The 21,945-nt window shown below is 44.0% G+C and overlaps 1 protein-coding gene across 1 annotated transcript; it reads right to left on the bottom strand.

The window, feature by feature from the left end:
• Nucleotides 1–20,112: 20,112 nt before the first annotated feature.
• Nucleotides 20,113–21,202, bottom strand: LOC125529830 (cell number regulator 1). The gene is made up of 3 exons (XM_048694251.2): nt 20,965–21,202; nt 20,788–20,859; nt 20,113–20,678 (listed from the first exon to the last, which is right to left on the bottom strand). Exons 1-3 carry the CDS (start codon nt 21,149–21,151, stop codon nt 20,374–20,376), a joined length of 564 nt encoding a protein of 187 aa, XP_048550208.2. The 5' UTR covers nt 21,152–21,202; the 3' UTR covers nt 20,113–20,373.
• Nucleotides 21,203–21,945: the final 743 nt, after the last annotated feature.

Raw genomic sequence — 21,945 nt, forward strand, 5'->3', positions numbered from 1 at the left:
ATCTTTTCTACTCTTTTAGGATGGCGGATGCAAGGAACAAGTTCACGCAACTGGATGAAGATACACCATTTGGACGTCACTTGAAGGAAGTCACTAGATACCTGAACATAGGAGTACCAAGCTTCACCGGAACCTACAACGCCACTTTACCTGAAGAAGAGCACTGGATGATTCAAGTTCAAGTTCCAGGAAGGACGTTCATGCCAGTCACTGAGCCCATAGAGTTTTCTTTTGATGCACCAACTTGGAGTCTAGGAAAGAGCATGGCAGCTCACATCGCCATGGGACGCATTGGAGAAGTCTACCGCAATGATATCAAGGATACTATCTACCAGATTTGTGGGCGCCGAGATGAGCACTGGGAGATGATCAGCACCAGAAAGGATAGATCAATTGCAGCTTTTATCCAGGAGTTAAACCAGCACATTCGACGTCAGGAGAACCAAATGTGCGCCGACATGATAGACCTGAAGAAGGCAAAGACAAGAATCAAGGAACTGGAGGAAGAACTCAAGGCTACACGTGAAGATTATGAAGAGGAAATCGAAGTATTAGTGGGGAAGAATGATGATCGGATCAAGAAGATTGGAATATTTATGGGAGACCCTACACCAGTAGAAGAAGACGAAGAACCCAAGGAGATTCGCCCGGAATTCTACATCATCATCGATGACACCGATTCGGATCCAGATGATAGCGATGATGACTATGTTGATGAAGTTGGAGCAGATATCATGGAGTCTGCAACCGAAGAATATTTCTAGTAGACCACCTCATCAGTAGTAGTAGTCCACCATGTAAATATAGTAGCCCGAGCACTTTTGCGATAGTTAGATCGATTATATGCCCTTGTTTGATTGAATGAAGTGAATTGTTTGCTTTTGCCTCATGTGCATATGGGTAGTGTTTTCTCTTTAGACCCCATCTATTCTTAAATCTCATCTTTTCTAAACCCTCAAATGCCTCCGAGACGTGACCCCGGATTTACCTTTCCACCGGAGCTCACCCAGTTGATCCAGCAGCAGAACACATTGATGCAGTTGCTAGTCCAGAATCAGAATCAGGGGAACAACAACAACAACCCACCACCACCACCACCTGTTGACCACTTAGCCCGTTTTCTTAGGCTGAATCCGTCGTCGACTCCGGGCACCCCGTGACCTGCCGCTGCCTCTGCTGGATGCGCGGGAGCGTGGGCTTCCTCCTGGTGCCCTCAGCGCACCTAGCTACCACCCCTGGCGCCACTCCGGCGAGCCACCGCCGCTCTGGGTCGTCGCCGTCGTCTAACCGCCGGCGCAATCCGACGTGGCCACGTGATTAGCGCTAATGACGCCTAACTAATCCCCTAGCTCACTGACACCTGGGCCCCACTTCCTATTTAACCTGGGTTTTATTTCTGTTTAGACTTAACTAATCCCACGGGCCCCATAGGTCAGTTTGACCTGGCCATGTCACACGTTGACCAGGCCCACCTGTCTGTGACCCTAGCTTGCACTGTGTCACCGACGTGTGGACCCCACCCGTCAGGTTTGACCTGGACCCATCCTGTTGACTGGATGACGTCACAGTGACGCAGTGATGAGGTCATAAATGCTTTTCTGGATTTTAAATAAATCAGAAATGATTTATTTAATTCAGAAAATGTCCAAAAATTCAAAAATTCATAGTAAATCAACCGTAACTCCAAATGAAATAAGTTATATATGAAAAATGATCAAAAAAATCCAAAGAATCTAATTATGGCATTATCATGCATGTTTGAACAACTTATGCCTGCTGATCAGGTCAAATCAAATAAGTGGCATTTAAATAATCACATATGGAGTTGAATTTGAGTCTTTGGTTCAAACCAACTTCATTTAATCTGGTTTTAGTTGCATTAGCTCAAATCACAACATATTTACATGTCATGATCATGCATCATAATGTGCATTGCATTGATTGTATTCTTTCTGTGTTTGCCGGTGATTGTTCCCCCCTCGGTAGACGTATGTTTCGACGATGTGATCAATGACACCGATGAAGAGCTATACTATCTTCAGAAGTGCCAGGCAAGCAAAATCCCCTTGTTCATTTCGATACAATCCCACTCTCTCACTCCTGCTCTCTTTTACTGCATTAGGACAACAATGATTCAACTGTTACATGTTGCGGTAGTTGAACCCCTTTCCTCTGCCTGACCTGTCATTGCCACAGTAAATAGATGAAACCCACTAGCATGAGTAGGAGTTGTTTGAGCCCTGATGTGCCTACTCATTCATGCTTGTTTGTCATGCCTGCTACTGCTTAGAGTTGAGTCAGGTCTGATTCATCGGGGATGAATTGGAACAGTGATGAACATGTCCTACTGTGTGTGAGCTAAGTGTGTGAACACGATTTGGTAAAGGTAGCGGTGAGAGGCCATGTAGGAGTACATGGTGGGTTGTCTCATTGAAACCGTTCTTAGGAACTGAGTTCTGTGTTTGTGATCCATGACCAGCTACTACCACGCATTGGGCCCGAAACCAATGGACCCTCTCAACTTATTAACTGCCCTTGTCCTCTGCCCAGGAGTTGCAACTAGTTTCTGGTGTTTGTAGGATATGTGTTGGCGGCCGTGCGTAGCGCTGACCCTAGGGGTGGGCTATGATGCGGTAGATACACCGTGGCACGGAGTACCGGGCGCCCGTTTGGTGTCTCGGGAACCCTGCACACATCGTTTGGGGCTGTGAGCGAAACTCCAGCCGGATCTCCTCGCGGATGGAACCCGAATAGGCGATAAACCTGGACTAGAGACTTGTGTGGTTAGTCAGGTCGTGGCCGACTCCCTCTCCAGGCTTCCGCTTGAAGGTTGCCGAGATACACGACGTGTACATGGTGGTAAGTGGCGAGAGCGTGTGTGAAGAAGTACACCCCTGCATTATAAATGATCTATTCGAATAGCCGTGTCCGCGGTAAAGGACTTCTGGGTTGCCTATAACAGTTCATAGACAAGTGAAAGTGGATACTCTAAAACTCGCAAGATAAGTGTGAGTGCTATGGATGGCCTTCTCGTAGGGAGACGGGAGCGGATCCATAGTGGTGTATTGAATGGTGAATATGTGGACTCGTGTGCGCCACCTCAAAAGAGTTGCTTGCAATCGTAGTTCAGGTTAGCCACTGAGTCAAAGCTGGCTTGCTGTAGTCAAACTCCACCACCCCCCCTTGTTGACACTGATGCATATGTAGCTAGTTCTGATGTAAGTCTTGTTGAGTACCTTTGTACTCACGTTTGCTTAATTTATGTTTTGCAGAGAGACTTCAGTCTCGCCAGTAGTTCCGCGTGGATTTCGACGTTTAGCTTGATACCTCATCTACGATCTTGTGCCCTCGGCAGGATCTGGTAGATAGTCAGGCTTCTCAGCCTTTTTCATTTATAGATGTCTATACTCAGACATGTTAAGCTTCCGCATGTGCTTTGGTTTGTATGCTCTGAATGTTGGGTCATGAGACCCATGTTTGTATTTCTGGCTCCTCGAAGTCTAATGAATAAATACTTGAGTCGTAGAGTTATGTTGTGATGCCATGATGTATTTACACATATCGAGCATATTGTGTGTATGATTGAAATGCTTGGTATGTGTGGGATCCGACAATCTAGTTGTTTATCTTTGGCAGCCTCCCTTATGGGGAAATGTAGTCTTGTGCTTCCATGAGCCATAGTAGTCCGCTACAGCCCGGTTCACCAGAGTCCTGCTAGCCCAGCACTACTTCTCAGGACACTTGACTGGCCGGCATGTGTTTCACTTCGTTCCTGTGTCTGTCCCTTCAGGGAAATGTCACGCGGTGACCTCCGGAGTCCTGCCTAGCCTGCTACAGCCCGGGTTACCGGAGTCCTGTTAGCCTAGTGCTACAGCCCAGATTCACACGCTGCTGACCGACATGTTCGAAGTTGATTCATGTATGCCTGTCCCCATGGGTTAGTGCCGCTTTGGGTTCACGACTAGCCATGTCGGCCCGGGTTCTCTGTCATATGGATGCTAGCGACACTATCATATACGTGAGCCAAAAGGCGCAAACGGTCCCGGGCCATGGTAAGGCGACACCCGTGGGAATACCGTGTGTGAGGCCGCAAAGTGATATGAGGTGTTACCAGCTAGATCGATGTGACTTGGAATCGGGGTCCTGACAGCTTTGGGACAGTTGGCCAGTATGTGGAGGACTTTAGTAAATTAGCACGTTATGCCCCAGATGATGTTGCTATGGATGCAGCTAAGCAGGAGAAGTTTCTGGAAGGACTGAATGATGAGTTAAGCATGCAGTTGATGGTAGCAACCTTCAACAACTACCAGGAGTTGGTAGATCGTGGTCTTATGATTGAAGGGAAGCGGCAGCAAATTGAAAATCGCAAGAGGAAGTATGCACAAGGAAAGTACAATTCAGGAGCTCAGCAAAAGCCACGATTTACCCCTAGACCGGGAGGACATTTTCAGCATACCCATGGAGGAGGAAGCTCGCACAATCACAATGGCCCCAGGAATGGTACTGGGAATGGAGGAAGCAACGGCCAAAATCGCACCAACCTATCAACCCCAGCCAAGAAAGACCTGAGCCAAGTCACTTGCTTTAAGTGCCAGAAGACCGTATGCCAATGAATGTCCTGAATCACAGAATGGAAATGACAATGGAAGCTCTGGGAAGAAGCCGAACCCTTTCAACAGGGGACAGGTGAACCACGTTAATGTGGAGGAAGTTGAAGAGCAGCCGGATGCAGTAATCGGTAGGTTTTTGGTTAAGTCATTTACTGCACTCATTCTTTTCGATACTGGTGCATCGCATTCATACATATCAAGGGGATTTGTGGATAAGTATAAACTACCAACCCAAGCCCTTAGGTCACCCATGTTAGTAACCTCGCCTGGAGCAGAATATATGGCTAGTCTATGGTGTGATCGGTTACCATTAAGGATTGGTAACTATGTTTTTCCCTCAGACCTAATAGTATTGGAATCCCAAGGATTGGATGTGATATTAGGCATGGATTGGTTATCAAAGTATGAAGGGAATATTGAATGTGCTAGTAAGTCAATTTTGCTTACCACCCCAGAAGGGAGAAGGATCAATTATGTATCCTGACATGTGCCAAAGAGGACTCAAGTAAATTGCTTAACAGGAGTTGTGCAGGAGGAAGTACCAGTAGTGAAGGATTTCCCCGAAGTATTTCCAGAAGAGTTGTCAGGCATGCCACCGGATAGAGATATTGAGTTTTTGATTGAGCTATTGCCAGGCACAGGGCCAATATCAAAGAGACCATATAGGATGCCTGCAAAGGATTTGGTGGAAATTAAGAAGCAAATTAAGGAGTTACTGGATAAAGGATATATTCACCCAAGTTCTTCACCTTGGGGATTGCTAGTACTTCTAGTGGAAAAGAAGGATGGATCGTTAAGGATGGTTGTCGATTATCGAGGATTGAATGAAGTAACCATCAAGAACAAGTACCCACTACCGATGATCAATGATCTGTTTGATCGATTGCAAGGAGCTAAGGTATTTTCCAAGATCGATCTGCGATCAGGATACCACCATTTGAAGATTCGGGAACAGGATATACCCAAGACGGCTTTTACCACCAGGTATGGGTTGTACGAGTATACCGTTATGTCATTTGGTCTGACTAATGCACCTGCATATTTTATGAACATGATGAACAAGGTGTTTATGGAGTTCTTGGATAAGTTTGTCGTAGTGTTCATGGATGATATCCTGGTTTACTCAAAGAATGAAGAGGAGCATAAGCAACATTTGTGTTTGGTTCTTGGAAAGCTCAGGGAACATCAACTATATGCCAAGTTTAGCAAATGTGAGTTTTGGTTGAAGGAAGTTGGATTTCTCGGACACGTTATATCCGAAGAAGGTAGCAGTAGATCCCACTAAAGTTGATACCGTGACCAAGTGGGAAGCACCAACCACCGTGGGAGAGATCCGGAGTTTTCTTGGACTCGCAGATACTACCGGAGGTTTATTGAGAATTTCTCAAAGATTGCGAAGCCTATGACTGAGTTGTTGAAGAAGGATACCAAGTTCATATGGACAGAGGAATGTGAGGCTAGTTTTCAGGAGTTGAAGAAACGTTTGGTTACTTCACCAGTGTTGATTTTGCCAGACCAGACCAAGGATTATGAGGTGTATTGCGACGCTTCACGTCGAGGACTTGGAGCAGTGCTTATGCATGAAGGGAGAGTTGTTTCATATGCCTCACGACAGCTTAAGCCTCATGAGTTGAATTATGCTACGCATGATTTGGAGTTAGCAGCCGTAGTGCATGCACTGAAGACTTGGAGACATTTTCTGATTGGAAACCATTGCGAGGTGTACACGGATCATAAGAGTTTGAAATATATTTTCACACAGAAGGAGTTGAACCTCAGACAAAGGAGATGATTGGAGCTCATCAAGGATTATGATATGAAATTGCATTATGACCCCGGAAAGGCTAACGTAGTAGCTGACGCATTAAGCCGTAAGAGCCACGTCAACACCCTAATGACGGGAGATTTACCAGGGGAGTTAGCCGAAAATCTTCGAGAGCTATGTTTGGAAATAGTTTCAAGAGGCTATGTAGCAGCATTGGAGATTCAGTCTACATTGATGGATAAAATCAGAGAAGCCCAAAGGACTGACAAGGAGATTGCTTCTATTAAGGAGAAAATTAGAAAAGGAAAAGCTAAGGGATTTCGTGAGGATGAGCACGATACCTTATGGTTTGAAGACCGTGTTTATGTACCAAATGATCCGGAGATTGGAAAGCTAATTATGCAAGAGGCCCATGATTCACCATATTCGATTCACCCAGGAAATACCAAGATGTATTTGGATTTGAAGGATATTTTCTGGTGGACCGGAATGAAGAAGGATATTGCGGAGTACGTAGCAGTTTGTGATGTATGTCAGAGAGTGAAGGCAGAGCATCAAAAGCCAGCAGGATTGCTACAACCATTGCCGATACCCGAATGGAAGTGGGATAAGCTAGGCATGGATTTTATTACAGGATTGCCCAGAACACATTCAGGCTATGACTCGATATGGGTTGTAGTTGATCGTTTGACAAAGGTAGCTCATTTCATTCCAGTGAAGACTACCTATACCAGTGCAAAGTTGGCAAAGATATACATGACCAGGATTGTATGTCTGCATGGAGTTCCAAGGAGCATTGTATCGGATAGAGGAACCCAGTTTACTTCAAAGTTCTGGAATCAGTTGCATGAGACTTTGGGAACCAGACTAGAGTTTAGCACAGCTTTCCACCCGCAGACAGATGGGCAGACTGAGAGAGTCAACCAGATCTTGGAGGATATGCTAAGAGCTTGTGCGCTAGATTATGGATCTAGTTGGGATGAGAATTTGCCATATGCAGAGTTCTCTTACAACAACAGCTATCAATCCAGTTTGAAGATGGCCCCTTTCGAAGTCTTGTACGGAAGGAGGTGCAGGACCCCATTGTCCTGGGATGAAGTTGGAGATCGCCAGTTGTTTGGACCGGATCTGATAAAGGAATCTGAACAGAAAGTGAAATTAATTCGCGACAGGCTAAAGGTAGCTCAATCCAGGCAGAAGAGTTATGCAGATTCGAAACGCAAGGAGACAGGTTACAAAGTCGGAGACCGAGTCTATCTTTGAGTATCACCACTTCGAGGAGTTAAGCGCTTTGGAGTTAAGGGAAAACTAGCGCCACGTTTTGTAGGCCCATACAAAGTGTTGGAACGTTTGGGAGAAGTAGCCTACAAGTTGGAATTACCTGAAGGACTATCAGGAGTTCACGACGTGTTTCATGTATCCCAGTTGAAGAAGTACCACGCGGAGATGGCTGACATACCGCTGAGAGATACGGTACCACTGGAAGCAATTCAGTTGGACAGTGATTTGACCTATGAGGAGAAAGCAGTTAAGATTCTAGAGTATGCCAGTCGAGTCACCCGCAGCAAGGTTATCAAGTTTTGCAAGGTTCAGTGGAGCCACCACACGGAGGATGAAGCCACCTGGGAACGAGAGGAAGATTTGTTGAAGGACCACCCTCACCTATTTTCTAACCAACCCGAATCTCGAGGGCGAGATTCATCTTAAGGGGGTAGGTTTGTAACATCCCAAATTTTTAATTTGGAATGTTATACACTAGATCATCATTGCATATCATATTTATTGCATTTTGGTTGATCCTAGAAATTTTTCGCAACTCAAGGACCCTCGGAGAGAGTTGGGGATTTCGTTATTTTCATATTTGAGTTGTCTCAAATTTCGAAAATAGGATCATTTGATTTTATTTATTTTATCTTCAATTATTTCTATTATAAAAATTATGAGAGAGGGAATAAAATGACTTTCCCAAAATAAAGAAATATTGAGGATTTGATAAAAAAATCAAATAAGATTTTATTTGGTTTTATTTGCTATTTTATTTGAATTTAGGAAAAATGTGTGTTTTTCAAAATTGCATTTAGGCCCCAAATAAATGTTCATCCTGTGCGGCTTGATTTTAAAAGCCGGGAAAATTTATTTCGGGATTTTTGGAGTCCGTTTAGTATTTATTTTATTTGTTTTTCTGCGTGTTATTTAAAAAAACGCGAACCGACTCCGGGCCGTACCCGAGCGGGACTCCGCCCGGGGCAGCCCTTATAAGCCGCCGCCCGGTGCCCGAGCCAGCCCACCCGGGCCGAAACCCTAGCCCCGCGCCCGACCCCGCCGCCTCGCCGCCGCCGCCCCGCCCGCTCGCCGGACACGCCGCCCGAGGTAGCCGCTGTCGCCACCGCCCGTTTTTTTTTTAAAAAGCCGCGGGTTTTTTTGATTCGTTTTTTTTATTAGAACGGTTTTTTTTGGTTTATTCTATTTAGCGAGCGTTCGCTCGTTCGTTCGTTTTAACGAACGTGTTCATCGTTTAGATCCAGTTAACGAACGTTCATTCGTTAAACTGTTCGTCGTTTTCCTTTTTCTCGGATTAAATCCGCGATTTTTCTGATCGCGATTTCTGATCCGATTTTCGTTTTAGTATAACTTCTCGCTCGTTTATCGGAATCAGGCGATTCAAGCGCCTGGAGTTTCGTCTCGAAACCCTCTTTCCGTTTAACCAACTTAAACAAGTTTTGCTTCTATAAAAATTGCCTTAGATCCAGAATAGTAAACGAAGCCTATTTCTTTTGCCGTTTGTCTTTCGTTGCTTCGTTCAATTTGATTCTTTTCGCCAACCGGAGTTCTTAAGATGAACTTTCTGGTTAGATCTCTTATTTGAGTTTTACTTGTGCATTAGTTGAATACTTATTGTATGCTTGTTTGTTTGCGATAGAGTACCCGGAGTGCGCCGCTTGTTACTTCGAATCACTAGGTTTCCCGGATCATCGGCAAGGCAAGTAACACTTTGATCATACCTTCTACTACCCAGTTTTATTGCATTAGATCAATCCCTACACATTGCATGATTAGGATCTAATTAAATTGTGGGTTTGGGAAGTAGTTGAGGTAGTACCTATTACCTGTTTATTATCAAACCTTTGGGAGTTACTTCTACGTTTGCTCATTATTGCTATGCTATGCTAGTAGACGTGGATTGGGTGAGTGATATCCATGATAGATGTGAGATTTTTAAATCAATGGTTTATCTAAGGTGGCAACTTAAATACACATCTGGGTGGATTGAGGTACCTGGGTATTTCAGGATTGCCTGTTTTCTTTTGGACCGCCACCCAGGCTCAAAGGGATCATGAGATTTTTCATGCTAGAAACTTCCGTGTGCAGCCACAAGCTATTATGGGCTCTAGCATAGTTGACTAAGTCGTGCGAACTCTTACAGTGGTAGACTAGCAGATGTAGGAGATGTAGGTGGTACGGTCTACCCATCGTAAGGTGCTAGCGCTTCTGAAAGACTAAGTCTCGGCCATCCGTTTCTCAAACACCGTGAAGTGCAAGAAACCAAACAGAGGCGATCGAGTCTTGTGGGGAAAAGTGTGCAAACCTCTACAGAGTGTATAAACTAATCATGATTAGTCGTGTCCCTGGTTATGGACGTCTTGAGTATCTAGTACCTGGATTATCATGTGAATCTCAACATGTTACTATAAAATTTAATTTGACGGGTTTGTTTAATGATGTTACTTAATTGGGATTGAGGATGCTGTCAACCATTTTTAATGTTTAACAACCACCATAATAGTTAAATAAATTTATTCCTTTGCAGTAGGGAAAAATTGACTTTATGCAAAACTGTAACCATAGAGCTTTCCACCAGCCAAATATGCATATAGTATAGCTGTTTCTTTCCATTACCCTCTATGTGTTACATTGCCAGCATATTCCATGTGCTGACCCGTTTTCGGGCTGCAACGTTAATGTTGCAGACTTTTCAGACGGCGATTAAGGAGTTTTAGGTCGTGGTTCTATACTCAGTGATGCCGTTGGAGTTGATGGCCTCACTTATCTTCCCAGTCTTCCGCTATTATCATTATTAGATGGCCTTAAGCCATATTTATTGTAATAAGATCTCTATTGAGACACTCGATGTAATAAGTGTGTGATTGCTACTCTGTTATAAATCCTTCAAGTACTGTGTGGTGTCAGCATTACTGATCCAGGGATGACACCTGAGCACAGAGATTGGACCGTTTGAGGTCTGGTGGCTACAATTTGGCTCTTAAAACTTGGGCACACAGCGAGTCTGGTTCCTGGATTAAGCGCCATCCCTGCTTAGCTAGCATGGCCATATTAAAGGAATGCAGATCCCGAAATCCTAAACCCACTTCCTTCTTTGATAGTTTCATTTTCTCCCAGCCTACCCAGTGCATCCTATTCTCCTCCCACTGCCTGTTCCACCAATAGTGATTGATTAGCTGGCTTATTTCATCACACAAACTTTTGGTCAGATCAAAACAGCCCATTGCATAAGTCGGGATCGCCTGAGCCACGGCCTTCACATAAACTTCCTTTCCCGCCATCGATAGACATCAATCCAACCCACCATGCAGTCTTCCCGTGATGTTGTCTTTAATGTAGTTGAAACACTCTTTCTTTGATTTACCGATGTAAGTTGGCAGACCAAGGTATTTCCCACCATTTGCTATTGTACCCAGCTGGAGCTCCCGCAACATCAAGTTCTTGAAAGACTGGCTAGCGTTAGATCTAAACATGACCGAGGATTTTTCTCTATGGATCATTTGACCCGAGCACTCCTCATACACTTGCAGGACATGATTCATTGTTTGTGTAGCTTGGACATTTGCTTACATTACCAGCAGGGAATCGTCGGCAAACAAAAGATGATTCACTCTTAGTGTTGTTGGGGCTAGCTTGATACCTCAGATCTGATTATCCTCCTCTGCTTTCCTCAGTAGCGTAGAAAAACCTTCCGCACACAATAAAAACAAATAGGGCGAGCAGTGGCGGAGCTAGTGAGGAATGGTTGAGGGGGCCAATGGTGAATTATAATTTTTTGGAGGGGCCAAAAACTGTATTTCTCTCAATTTCTACAACCAAAAAAATGTTTCTTCACAAAAAATCCATAGGCTGTGGGGGCCATGGCCCTTGCAGCAATACAAATAGCTCCGCCAGTGAGGGCGAGATTGGATCGCCTTGCCTTAAACCACGTCCCCGGGTCACTATGTCACTAATATCTCCATTCACCTTGAAACGGTAAATTACTGTGGTTACACAGTTCATCACCAACCGAACAAAATCGTCCGCAAAGCCAAGCTTCCTCGTCATTCCTTCTAAGAATGGCCACTCGACTCGGTCATAGGCCTTACTCATCGAGTTTCAGTATAGTATTATCAGAAATGAGTCTCCTCGGAACAAACGCACTCTGGTTAGCCGATATGAGCTCATCCAAGATAGTTTTTAGACGATTTGCAATCACCTTCGACACAAGCTTGTACACCATGTTACAGAGGCTAATAGGGCATAGATCATTTATGCGGTCTAGGTTCCGGACCATTGGGATGAGCACAACAACCGTTTCATTCCATCCTTCTGGTATACTATCGCCTCTAAGAATATTAAGTACTTCTTGTGTCACAACCTCGCTCACCGTTCCCCAATCTCTTGTAGAAGATTGCAGGCATACCATCTGCCCCGGGGGCCTTGAGATCACCCATATCATTCAGAGCTTTCTCAACTTCTTTGATTGTATACTCACTGCAGAGGAATTCGTTCATTTGTTGGGTTACTTTAGGTGTCACAGCATTTAGTACCCGCCGCATATTAATACCTGCCATGGGGGTAAACAAACCAGAGAAGTGGTTAGTAATAAGGTCCTTCAAGCCTTTCTCCCCTTCCACCTCCACGCCATCTTCTCCTTTGAGTTTGACAAGCCAGTTTGGGCGCTTTCGTTGTGATGCAGAATTGTGGAAGGATTCGGTGTTCCTGTATCCCTTAACCAGCCACGTAACATGAGCTCGCTGCTTCCAGAAAATATGAAGTTGTTCTTCCAGCCTTTCTAATTTAAAATTTAGTGCCTGATTTGCCTTCTAAAACATCCAAGGTACAACTAGGGACTGTGTCATCTCTCTTCAGTATGTTCACGATTGTCGACCTGTCGACATACATGCTTCCATGATATCGTACATCTTCTAGTCCGTCTAGACGTAGGAGCTCAATTGCCACATCGAGTACATAAGAAGCAAGATATTAGGTTAATTACAAAACATGAATAATCAAATATACCATTTTGTGTAATTACCTACACCATCATCCACCCACGCTGCAAATGATGAAGGATCTGGTGTTGTGAGGCATTGAAGATACTTCTGCATTAGCATTTTGTCCTTAATCTTCACCAAGTTGGTGGTTTCAGGAGTATTGTTGACGTAATCAGCTACTATATTCTGCGTTACTCTATCTGTTTCTGCCTGAAAAATCAACAAGTCCTCCTTGAGCTGTTTCACCTCGTTACTATCATTAGTCTGTTGAGGTAGAGCCCTTTTTCGTCTGAACGTCGGGTGTAAAACTCATACTCCTCGCTCTTTAGAGTGAAGACTTCTTCCGACCGTCATGTCTCACACGCCTCCCTATAGAGTCTGGCGTCCATGGATGTATGCTTCACCTTCTGACATATTGGATGCATGTTAGGAATATGGTTGGAAAGAAAATATTTGTTAGCAATATGGTTCAGACATGTGATGCTGACCTTAGATTCCGCCAGTATGTTTTTGTTGTCATCACACCTGGAACGCTTCCCAATTGATTCCACAGCGTCGTCTCCGTCAGTTTTCCCCTTATGGAGTCTGATGTTTTCTTTACCTCCTGTGAAGATGGATGCAAGTTAGCATTGCGGTTGGAAAAAAAGCAGGTCAAGAATTTACCAACATAATCTGACGTCGGCATCACATGTCTAAACATATTGCTAACAAACATTGTTTCCAACCATATTCCTAACTTGCGTCCAATAGGTGAAGCATACATCCATGGACGCCATGGACAACATGTGAGACATGATGGACGGAAGAAGAAGTCTTCCTCCTCCAGAGCGAGGAGTATGAATTTTACACCCCCCCACACACGTTCAGAAGGAAAGGGGCTCTATCTCAACAGACTAATGACATTAACGAGGTTCTGTACCCACAGAACAAATCCTGGGAAAAGCAGCGGCCAACAGCTGAACAACTCAAGGAGAACTTGTTGAATTTTCAGGCAGAAACAGATTGAGTAACCCAGAATATAGTAGCCGATTACGTCAACAGTACTCCTGAGACCACCAACTTGGTGAAGATTAAGGACATAATGCTAGCGCAGAAATATCTTCAATTCCTCACAACACCGGATCCTTCATTGTTTGCAGCGTGGGTGGATGACGATGTAAGTAACTATGCAAAATGGTATGTTTGATTATTCATGTTTGCAATTAACATAATATCTTGTTTCTTAGGTAGTTGATGCGGCAATTGTGCTCCTACGCCTAGACGGACTAGAAGATGTACGAGATCATGGAAGCGTGTATGTCAAAAGGTCGACAATCGTCAACATCCTAGAGAGATAGCACAGTCCCTAGTTGTACCTTGGATGTTTTAAAGGAAAATCAGGCACTAAATGGGGATATAACTACCTCAAGCATGAAATGGTAACAACATCCTACCGTTCAGTGATAATAATAAGAATTTTTTTAGGAACTTCAAATCACTTACAAATTTTCCACGCAGATTTTCCTACATCAAATATTCCCAGGAACCACTGGTTCCTGGCTGTTGTCAACAGCTACAAGAGGAAGATTCAAATACTGGACTCACTCCAATCGCGCAACAACTACAAAGAAGTAATTGTTGTGTGAGCCTCTAACAACATTTTATACAACTTACAATTTATACGAATATTGTATTAAATTTAGTGCTCATGTTGTTTCGCAAAAAAAAGTCTCATGTTACTTGCAGCTTCTTGGGATGGAAACACATCTAGATATAGCGGTGATGGAAAATGGCATGGAAAGAAGTAGATGGCTAGACATTGTCATGAGTTCGTGGCCTATCATTGATTATGAAGTGCCACGACAAACAGATGGATGTTCCTGTGCTCTATGGATGTTGAAGAACATCCAACATTGGACTGGAGTAAGACTGACAGGGATACCCGACCAGGTACCTACGTCTTCCTCATCTAACTTGAACATATATACTTTCACATATACAACTACAAAACGGTCCTAACGTCTACCTCATACTACGCAGCATGGCATTTGACGGTTCAGAAAATGGATTGCTACTGCCCTGATAAATTCACCTCACAACAAGTTGAAAGTGCGCAAGGCCAAACCAGCTGACGATTTAGTAGACCTCGACCTTAGAGGAGACTACGGAGGCAACAACGTAGGAGACGGTTCAGGAGATGATGGTTCCGCACTGTAGTGGTGTGGTTCGGTGCTAGACTTGGTGTAGAGTTAATAGGGTTGGGCATGGTGTGGTTTTAGCCCCGTAGAAGGTTTCCACACTGTTTTCAATTCTGTTAAAGCGTCCCCAAGTTGTATCAAACATTTTTTTGGTTGTGCTACTACGGAAAATTGCCATACATTTGTACTACTTTTATCCGCATTGCATATCTACATTTATTTTTAATTATGCAGTCCATTGCTCTCTACACAGAGACAAGTCTGTGAAGGACAAAATCTTGTAGTCCTTGCTTGATTTCATTGTTTACTAATAATGTGGGGGCTGCTTTGCACTTTTCTTCTTTCATTGATGCTATCTCTGCTTTCGAAAGAAGTGTATTTTTTGTACATATTTCCCTTTGGTTTAATAGGATGTACTTTGAAAATAAATTTTCTAAGTGGCATTCCACTTTGGATCGCAATTTTGTTGTTCTGCAACTTAGGTCCATGGAAGTAATACATTCTTTTTTAACCCGGGGTTTCAATTCTGGATATTATATGTCAATGAATGATATTAATGTTGTCATGTTTGATTCTGCTACACAGTCCCCTTGTAACGTTGGTACTTTATTTGAACTTTCAGTCTGAATATGTACCTCTCACCTCATATCATAGCACTTTTTCATGGAGCAGGACAAAATGGAGCAGGGATAATCAAGTTAAAATACGATCTTGTCCTCCCATGTCGAGGCCAAGTGCACTCCAAATTAAACCACTGACCACTCAAGTTTCAAAACAGGATATGTTTTATCATGATACAAGGCTCTGAATTGAGGAATCATTCAACATGTGTATTTATTACCTGAATTTTTAGCCGCAGGTGCAAATTAGTGCAAGTTTTCTGTATATTACACAAGAACTGCATGATTTTGCACTGTCTGCGCCTACAGAACCAATTCATTAGGATAGATTTTTCATATATATATATATATATATATATATATATATATATAGTAATGTTAAACTAAGCGTGAGTGTATAATAGTAAAAAAATATAGTATTTTTTTATAAAATGTGGTAAATTACAAACTTGGGTAGAAAGAATTTTTTTTATAATTACTACATTTTGACCACGGTTTTACTAGATTTTGTATATGGAGTTACTAGGAGTGTAGAATAAGCTATATATATAGAAACACACACACACACACACACACACACACACACACACACACACAAAACCCAGAAAAACTGCTCATATATTTGTATGCATCTCTGCCATACACAGTATGCATGTTCAAATCAAAGATAAATCCTCTAACTGGCATCCGCAAAATAAAAAAGCTAATTTGACATGGCATAACTACAAATTACTAGTAACTTACACGTGCCTTGCACGCAAGAGTGAAGTGTGACCCAATATCGACACACAACATTATAATAGACAATTATATACATTTGGAATCATGCACAAATGAAATTTAAGTTGAGGTTTAAGTCTCATCACCCATCCCATTCGAAATCAAATTATAACTACATAATATTTGATGAATGTGGTAAATACTACACAAAAATCATGTGAAACGTGTAAGAACAGTTGAGTATTACATTTGCAAAGAAAATTGGATTTTGGAAAGATGTTGCGTTAGCTTTGAACAAAAAAAATTAAAGTAAAATAAATGTCAAGTCTTTTGGAAGAAAAAAAAACTTGGGAGAACTGAAGTATGCAAGAGTCTAGAACAAATGAGAAGTGTATGTGTTATGTGCATATCGTACAACATAAAAAATAGAATAATGAATGTCCATTCTTTTAGCAGAGGAAACCATGAAGAATTGAAGTCTTGAAGAATCTAGAACAAAGAAGAAATGTCTTTGTTTTCAGGTTTGTGCATAAGCACAAGTGTGGAATATTCTAGATTAGTACACGTGACAGAATCCAATATAGTGGAGAGAATATCCAACGGCCAAGACTACTTGGATTTGCCACCTCCCAACCGTGCGCCACAAACATCTCAGCTTTGTACACGGCATATTTTCTTCAGTGAGCACCATATACTTTTCTTCAGTTAACAGCATACAAGGCACACTTTAAACCTTGCAGCATTTGATAAAATAAAATAAAAACCCTGCGATGAGGAAGGCGGAGACGATGTCGACGGCGTTCGATTGGGTTCGGGCTGCTTGACGTCGGCGTTGTGGGGGTCGCCGGGTCGGGCCGGAGCCGGAGGACAGCGAGGGCCGTGACTGAACCCGCGGCTGTCGAGTAGCGGGCGACACTTCGTCAGTTATCGGGCGGCTACAGCTGAAGCGGGTATAAAGCGGATGGACGGCTAGGATCAACAGCTATCGGATCGTGGGGCTGCTGGCGAACCAAACGTCGAAACGTGTCGGTGCTCTGACTCTGAGCGTGCGTGCGTGTGGCCGACGGTGACTCGGTGAGAGTGAGACGACCGGCGACTCTGGGTCGTCTCGTCGTGGGTTTAATTTTATTTTTTTATGCGAGCACGAGTGGCGCACTGCCTTCCTCGGCCAGTACACGACTATCGATGATGGACGCGCTGGTGTCAGCTGGCCCATGTCGTGCCCGCATCGTGTCATGGCCCGGCCAGTGGGCCACATGGCTTTTCGCTTCATTCATCAATGTGCTCGTGTTGTGTTTCTAAAAAGGAAAAATGTGCTCGTGTTGTGGGGTTCACAAAAACAGGAGATCGAGCGATGTAAACCAGTAGGAAACTGCACAAACCATCAACAATTGGTGTCCCCTAAAAGAAAATCAACAATTGGTGTTGACTTTGCACAGAACGCTTACTTTTCAGATTTGTTGCACAAAACATCATCTATTGGTGTAACTCATCGTAGCTAGCTCTGATCCATCGTTTGATCGTGTTGACATGATTTCTAATGTGCGGATCCCGCTTGTAAGTGTACACATGGCAAAAGAAAAATACTTCACGCCTGCCGAGCAATAAAAACCACCAATATTCACAGTTTTAGTTGCTCATTAAAGCTTTTGATTTAAAACTTAACATTTAAAAATCTCAACAAAAATCAGTAAATCTTGCATATACCCAATACTCGTTTGATAACTTTTTAACTTTTTTGGACCACGTGCTTTGGAGAAATTAGCAGTGTATTGGCTCAATCTTTTTTTTCCTTTCAAAAAGTCAATCGATTTGGATGTCATTTCTGTTACTTCTGATGTTTTTTGTATTGTCATGATGTTTGATAAACAAATCGGAAGTTTTTTCTGCAATTTTTTTTTCAAAAAATACCAACAAATCATGTATGTACCAAATATTGATATGCAAATTATTCGAATCATTTTGACCATAGTTTTGGGAGATATTCAATGTTTTAGTTAGTCCAAGTTGGTTGACGTGGCATATTTTTTGCCACATGTACATTTACAAGTGTGATCCACCTGTTAGAAATAATTTCAACATAATCAAATAAAGGGTTAGAGCTAGCCGCAACGGATTACACCATTAAATGTTGTTTTGTGTAGCAAACCCGAAGAGTAGGTGTTCTGTGAAAAATTGATCCCGATAGTTAGTGGGTTGTGCAATTTCCTCTATAAACCAGACTACAGCACTAAATTTTTCTCGACGATGAAACCCCGGTGGCTAGTGGTGCGTGCTGCCCATCGGTGAATGTTGAAGGTTCTATCGGAGTAGCAGGAACAAGAGCCTCTAGCCGATTCCTCATAATTTTATTTTTTATCCTGTCTTTTATTCTTAAATTATCTATTTTTAGGGAAATATTTTTTTCTATAATCTAGCAGCTCCCTCAAACTTAAGCCCTCAAACCTACTCGACCCCGCATGAAAGCTTCTCATATAGGCTCACCTTAGGTGACATACACGTGCGACAAAGGAATCGAGTATGTAGGCGGAATTTGTCCTCCACGGGCCATGATTCGGGCACTTCTTCATCCGAATGGATTTTTCTCCTCTTGCTTCTCCTAGTGGCACAATGGTGTGGTCCGAAACACAACGAATCATAGAAATCGGCGATGGCCGGTGGGCGGCCATGGTTCTAGGTACAAAATGTATGTGAGCTTTTCCTCTACAGGTGCTCCACTGCAAGTGATGCAACTTTACTTGTGAACGAGGACGGCAGTGAGGAACGCCGTCCGGACGGGGACGCCGGAAGACGTGCCGCCATGGCCAAAGAAGATGGGGATGACAAAAAATGGGAATAAAAAAATCACCTAAGAGCATCTTCAATGGGCGCACAGAAACTACTCTGTGCGTTAAAATTCGGGTTTTTTAGGCGCTGGACAGCTCCAACAGAAGCTGTAAAATAGTGCATGCACAAAAAAGATTGGGCACGCGCTAAAAAGCGCTATCAGAAGCTGCAAATTTGGGGCACCGGATTGCGTGCGCTTCACAATTTGTACTACGTGTTTTTTGGCATCTGCTAAATCAATGTTGGATCTGGCGTGCTAAAAGTGCTAGAGTGGCACGCTAAAACTATTTTAGCGCGTGAAACTTTTATGCGCCTGTTGGAGATGCTCTAAGATGGTGGGCAAGGGAGGTCGGACTCAGCTGAGGCGCCACATGCAGTGAGGTAACCAGTGACGAGGTGGATGACAATGTGTATTATTACTCGTCCACCCCATCATACACGGGCACATCAAAGCTTAGATCAGCTGAGAAATGATAGCAAACTCAACAATGTGACCAACATGGCAAACAAATCCTCCGTTGTCAGCACGACAACATGCAAAAACATCACAAGTCAAACACATTAGTTTAAAATACATTGCAATTAAACTGTAAGTAGTTTTAATATGGTATCATATCATTGTAGTTTTGCTGGAGGTTTATATGTCAAAGGCAAATTACAAATAGTTCTATTAAATCAAGATATGTTGGAGAAAGAATAAAGAAACAAAAAAGGTAGGCCGGGGTTAACCTCGTTCTAAGTGGCGGACTGACTGGGCGCGTCAGCTAACCATCATATCATCCACATATATGGTCTGAATATGAAGGTTTGCAGACGGTCAAGACGTATAGGGAGTACTGACCGGCTGCATCCAGAGACGTTTGAGGAGGATTTGAGGCGAGTAGATGCTCTTAGAATGGGTTTTGCTTCGGCAGAGTTCCTTCCGCCAATTTGGGCACAAGAGTTCAACGTTAGAGCACGTAATACATCAGGGTTAAGCTTAAAGGTGGCGTAACCGCGTAAGTTTGCGTGCCTTTGTATTGCACTCGGTGTTTCACTGAAAGAAAAACTGTGCCATTGACATTGCATTTGTACTTTGTAGTCAACACGACTTTGCACAGGAGGTCGTCTCGACACACAAGAGGAGAGGAAATGTCACACCAATACCGTTTATCTAATCCTCGAGCAATCATCAAATCCATCACCGTTCGCATAAGTCGTGAATGCGTCGCAAATTTACATAGAATCAACAGAATTCAGCACATCAATCAAACCAAACTAATGCACACGCTGCTAGTAGAAAACAGTGGATCGAACGATCTCCAAACCAGAACAGCACAAGGAGAAATGGCACCGGGGATGGGAGGAGCATGATGACGCATGAAAATCACCGGAGATTTCGCGGGCGTGGCCTGTCTACCTCATCATGCCGACGGGCGTGGCCGGCGCCCCCATGACCTGGCCGCCGGTGACGCCCCGGTTCCGGCGCTCCATGTTGGCGTCCCAGCCGATCCCCATGTCGAAGCCGCGGTTCTTGAGCTCCCGGTACTCCTGGCAGAGCGCGCAGAGCTCGCAGCACCAATGCACGAGGAAGTCCGGACACTCCCCCTCGTCCAGGTCGTAGTGCGCCCGCATCTTGGTGCGGTAGACGCACGAGTAGAGGCACCCCATCCCCGTCGTCGCGCAGATGGCCGCGTAGGCCGCCCCGCTCCCGGCGCACGCTGCACCAGCAACCCAATCCCTCATACGTCAAACATAGCCGGCGGATCTACCGAGCTAGAAGAAGAAGAAGCTGAATAAAGGGGGGGAGGAGAGGAAGAAAGGACTCACAGCAGGTTCCTCTGTCCACGATGTCCGCGATCTGCCCGAACGTGATGCAGGGGCACAGGCAGGTGATGAGACCTTCACGAGAGACACGGATAAGCTCAACTGACCGGCCATGGGCGACCATTGCTAGCTATCTAGTAGTTCTCGGCTCTGAACAAGAGGGGAACGGAGAGCACTTACAGTTCCCGGGGTCGTCCATGCAGTGGAAGAGGCCGGTGGACCAGCGCGCCAGCCCGGCGGCGGGGCGGGCGTGGTGGCTCTGGTTCATGGCGTGGTTGTACGTGGGCTGCTGCTGCGGCGGCGGCGCCGTGGGCGGAGGCCCGCTGCTGAACCTGTCGTACGCGTCGGAGGGGGTGGTGGGATACATTGCTTGGGAATACGGCCGTGCCCTGTTTATGCCCTGTGCTAAAGCCAAAGAAAGGACCCGGTTCCTCTTTAAAAGGAATCACTAGCGAGTCTCTCCCAAGTCTTTTCTTTAGTGCTATACTTTTCTATCAGTCAGTTGGTAATCTCTTATTCAAAGTAGTAATAATATCTAAAAAATCAGTTGGTATGTGATGTGACCAGTATTCTAGTGTCCACGAGCTGCGCAAGAGCGCAGCACAGTGAGTAAATATCTTGGATGCTTCCTGCTACGCTTGGAGCAAGCAGAAGACGCTACTGCAGTACTGCTGTGTGCACTGTGCATTTTGTCCATGCTCTTGTGTCTTGAATGATTGCCGAAAAAGATGTGGGTGTATATTTCCTGAGTTTTATTGAATTTAGAAGTATTAGTGTCGAAAACGTTCTTATATTATGAAACGGAGGGTGTAATTTTCGGGGAAGAACACAAATAGTGCTCGCCGAGCATCATTGTCATATATTCACGGTGTAAAGATCATACTACTGAAGTCTTGGTCTTGCTAGCCAACTCGTTAATAAAGAAAAAGGAGAAAAGTGAGTCTTGGTCTTGCTTTCAATATACTTTTGCAGTTTCCTATCCATACTGCCAACTTGTCGACGAACCATGCAACAAAAGTTGCTGTTCAAGGGGGCTAACCGCCGTTAAACATAATAAAAGTGGTTAGGTTTCAAAACTACTTCAAGTCTAACCAGACGAGGTGACAGCAAAGTTTTGGAATATGCAAGGTGGATATAGTAGTTTTTGCCATTGGTTTGCGC

This window comes from Triticum urartu, chromosome 6A (assembly GCF_056163025.1).
Source record: "Triticum urartu cultivar PI428250 chromosome 6A, HENAU_Tu73, whole genome shotgun sequence".
In the NCBI taxonomy this organism is placed as follows: domain Eukaryota; kingdom Viridiplantae; phylum Streptophyta; class Magnoliopsida; order Poales; family Poaceae; genus Triticum; species Triticum urartu.